Consider the following 2,883-nt stretch of genomic DNA (forward strand, 5'->3'; position numbering starts at 1 on the left):
GAGCGCCGCCGCGCTTCCCAAGCGGCGCACTAGCGCAGTGCGCCACCGGGCCGGCCCCACCATGACCACTTTTGAACAAGCAGTTTTCTTTAATAAAACTTCCTTCCTGCCTAAAGTTATAGTTTAAATTTGTAATTAATTCTACCATCTTGCAATAAAGTGACAAATTGAAACGGGGGGGGGGGACCCAAAAAACCAAAACCTGTGCAGAGAGAGTTCCTCCCACCCTCCCTCTTATCATTTATATTCATTTCCCGCTTGTTCCTCTGTGGTTTCTTTTCGCAAAAATGAGCAAACACACACAGTTGCACACACTGCTGCACACACTCACATATGTGGACAAACACGTGCACACTCATGTACCTGCATACGTATTCATGTTTCCCCTCCTTTCTTACACAAAAACTAGCATGTTGTGTGTGTGTGTGTCTTCTACTTCTTTCTTTTCTACTTGTTATGTCCCAGACATCACTGCACGTCCCTTGTTAGAAATTATCCTCATTCTTTTTTCAGCTCACAGTTCTCCATCCTGTGGATATTCACGGTTTACTCAGTCAGTCCCTGATGGTGGGCACTTGGGTTTTCAAGTCTTTAGCAAACTAAGCTGCCAGTCAGTTCCTTTGTGCCTGTGTGCCTGGCTCCCTCTGGCCACAGATGAGGGGCGTGTGGCCCAGGTGAGAGCTGCCACCCACAGAGTGTGGTCAGACTCTTGGGTTCTTTCCCCTCAGGAAGGCGGGAAGCGGATCTTAGTGAGGTTCTGATTTTAGTGCAGTGTCAGTGTGCAGTTCTCTGATTACGGGTGAAGTTGGGCCTGGTTCCTGTTTCATTCTCTAACTGTGATCAGACTCTGTACATCACGTCTGTGCCCCTCCCCCAACCGCCCGGTGCCCCCGTGGGGTTAGTTGACTGAGGGATGGAGGATGAGTGAATGGACCTCCGGTCATGCCCGAGTCAGGGAGAGGCACAAGTTCGGGAGAAAAGGGAAAGGACACCGCGAAGGGCTGCGGCGCTGCCCCCAGAAGTAAAGCTCTAGGGGCGACCTTCCTCCACCCCGTCCGGGTCTGAGCGCCCCCCAACCCGGGGGCTGCACATCCCTGTGTCCTCTGGAGACCCGGGTCAGACCGAAGGACTCGCAGCCCCACGCGGCCCCAGACACCAGGGACACCAGGTGGACGTTGACTCGTTTATTGGCACGTCTCTGGGGAGTAGGATCTGGGGGGCCTCTAGGGCGGGGTAGGGGTCGCGGCCGGTCCTGGGGGTCCCGGCGGCGGCGCTCAGCGGTACTTCTCGGTCAGGACGGAGGACACGACCGACAGGAACTTGTCCCAGGCGGCGTGGGCCTCCGCCGTGAAGTCGGCGGGGAAGCGCGCGGCCACGCTGACCAGCAGACAGTGCGACAGCAGCTGGGGACGCGGGCGGGCGGCTCAGCGCGCTGCGCGGGGAGAGGGGAGACCCCGCCGCACCATCCCCGGCCCGCCCCCTCCCCGCGCCCACCTTGAAGTTGACCGGGTCCACGCGCAGGACGTAGGCGTGCAGCTCGCTCAGCTTGGCCAGGGCGCCGGGGATGTCGTCGATGCTCTTGACGGCGTCGCCCACCGCGGCCACCACCTTGGAGCCGTGCGCGCGCAGCTGCGCCGACCCCGGGTGCAGGTCGAAGTGCGGGAAATAGGTCTTGGTCTGGGGGTAGCTGGAGAAGAGCCTGGGGGCGGGGGGCGGGGGCGAGAGCTCGCGAGGAGGGCGGCCTCCTGTCCCCGCCCCCGCCCCCGCGTCACCCCCCAGCGCCGTCTCAGCCCATCCCGGGCGGCTGCAGCCCCTGGCCTGTCTGCTGGCTCCCTCTGGGTCCGCACAGCCTGACCTCCAAGTCCCACCGGCCTCTGCCTCCAGCACCCCACGGCTCCCATCAGCCCCTTCACCGCTGTCCTCTGGCCGCGGGGACCTCCTTCCCGACCCTTGACCAGGTCGCCTGCTGCACCTTCTGGCAAGACCCATGTCCTCCCCAGCAGCATTGCAAGGAAGGTGTGTTGAGGAATTTCTCCTCTGACCGTCCTCCTCCCCATCAGACGCTCCAGTGTTAGTGGTCGTCGCAGCCTGACTGTCCTGTAAGGCCTTCATGCCTGGGAATGACACCTCCCCACCCTCTCCGTGTGACAGCCTGGGCCTAGTCCCTATGGACCTCAGTGAGCGGCAGGGCAGTGACATGCCCATGCAACCACTTTTCTCCTCCTCACCGACCCCTCCTCATGGACCCCTCCTCACAGTCCCCTCCTTGCTGACCCCACTCACACCTCCCTACCCCCCGCCTCTGACGTGGTCCCTCAGGCCGTCCCATCTGGCACTCACCTCTCCAGGGTCTCAGTGCCGATGGCATCGGCTTGCGTGGAGATCTTGCCCCACATGGACACGATGACGGCCCTCTCAGTCTTGGTCAGAGACATGGCGGTGGCAGTGGGCAGCTGTGCAGGTAATGGGCGTGCTCAGGACTGGCCTCGGTGCTGCTCAGCCCCCAGGGTCCCCTTATATGCACCAAGTGGGGCCCAGCCAGGCTGTGGCCATTGGTCGGGAGAGGGGAGGGGGCTGTTGGGGTGGGGTCTCTTATCAGATCCAGTGACAGTGGGGGGGCAGTGAAGGGCTATCACTTCTGCTGCCCCTGCTGGGCCACAGCTGGAGCCCGGGGTTCCAGGGAGATAGGGGCCCGGGTCTGGGCAGGAGAGTTCACGTGTCAGCCCAGCCTGGCCTCCATAGTGACTGTCCCTGACTTCCTGTCCTTGTGGTAGGAGGGGGACCTAGAGCCTGCCAGTCCCGGTCAGAAGCACTCTTAATTCTTCTCTTTGTGGAAGCTTCTCTGCCTCTACCTTATGAGCTTCAGTTTCCACATAAGGAAAC

At 60.9% G+C, this 2,883-nt stretch overlaps 1 protein-coding gene across 1 annotated transcript; it reads right to left on the reverse strand.

Annotated features, from left to right (window-relative positions):
- Positions 1-1,169: 1,169 nt before the first annotated feature.
- Positions 1,170-2,491, reverse strand: HBZ (hemoglobin, zeta). The gene is made up of 3 exons (XM_008587282.1): positions 2,341-2,491; positions 1,495-1,699; positions 1,170-1,403 (listed from the first exon to the last, which is right to left on the reverse strand). The coding sequence occupies exons 1-3, from the start codon at positions 2,433-2,435 to the stop codon at positions 1,275-1,277; spliced, it is 429 nt and encodes a 142-aa protein (XP_008585504.1). The 5' UTR covers positions 2,436-2,491; the 3' UTR covers positions 1,170-1,274.
- Between the last annotated feature and the right edge of the window lie 392 nt (positions 2,492-2,883).

Source organism: Galeopterus variegatus, unplaced genomic scaffold, assembly GCF_000696425.1.
Source record: "Galeopterus variegatus unplaced genomic scaffold, G_variegatus-3.0.2 Scaffold4331, whole genome shotgun sequence".
NCBI classification, from domain to species: domain Eukaryota; kingdom Metazoa; phylum Chordata; class Mammalia; order Dermoptera; family Cynocephalidae; genus Galeopterus; species Galeopterus variegatus.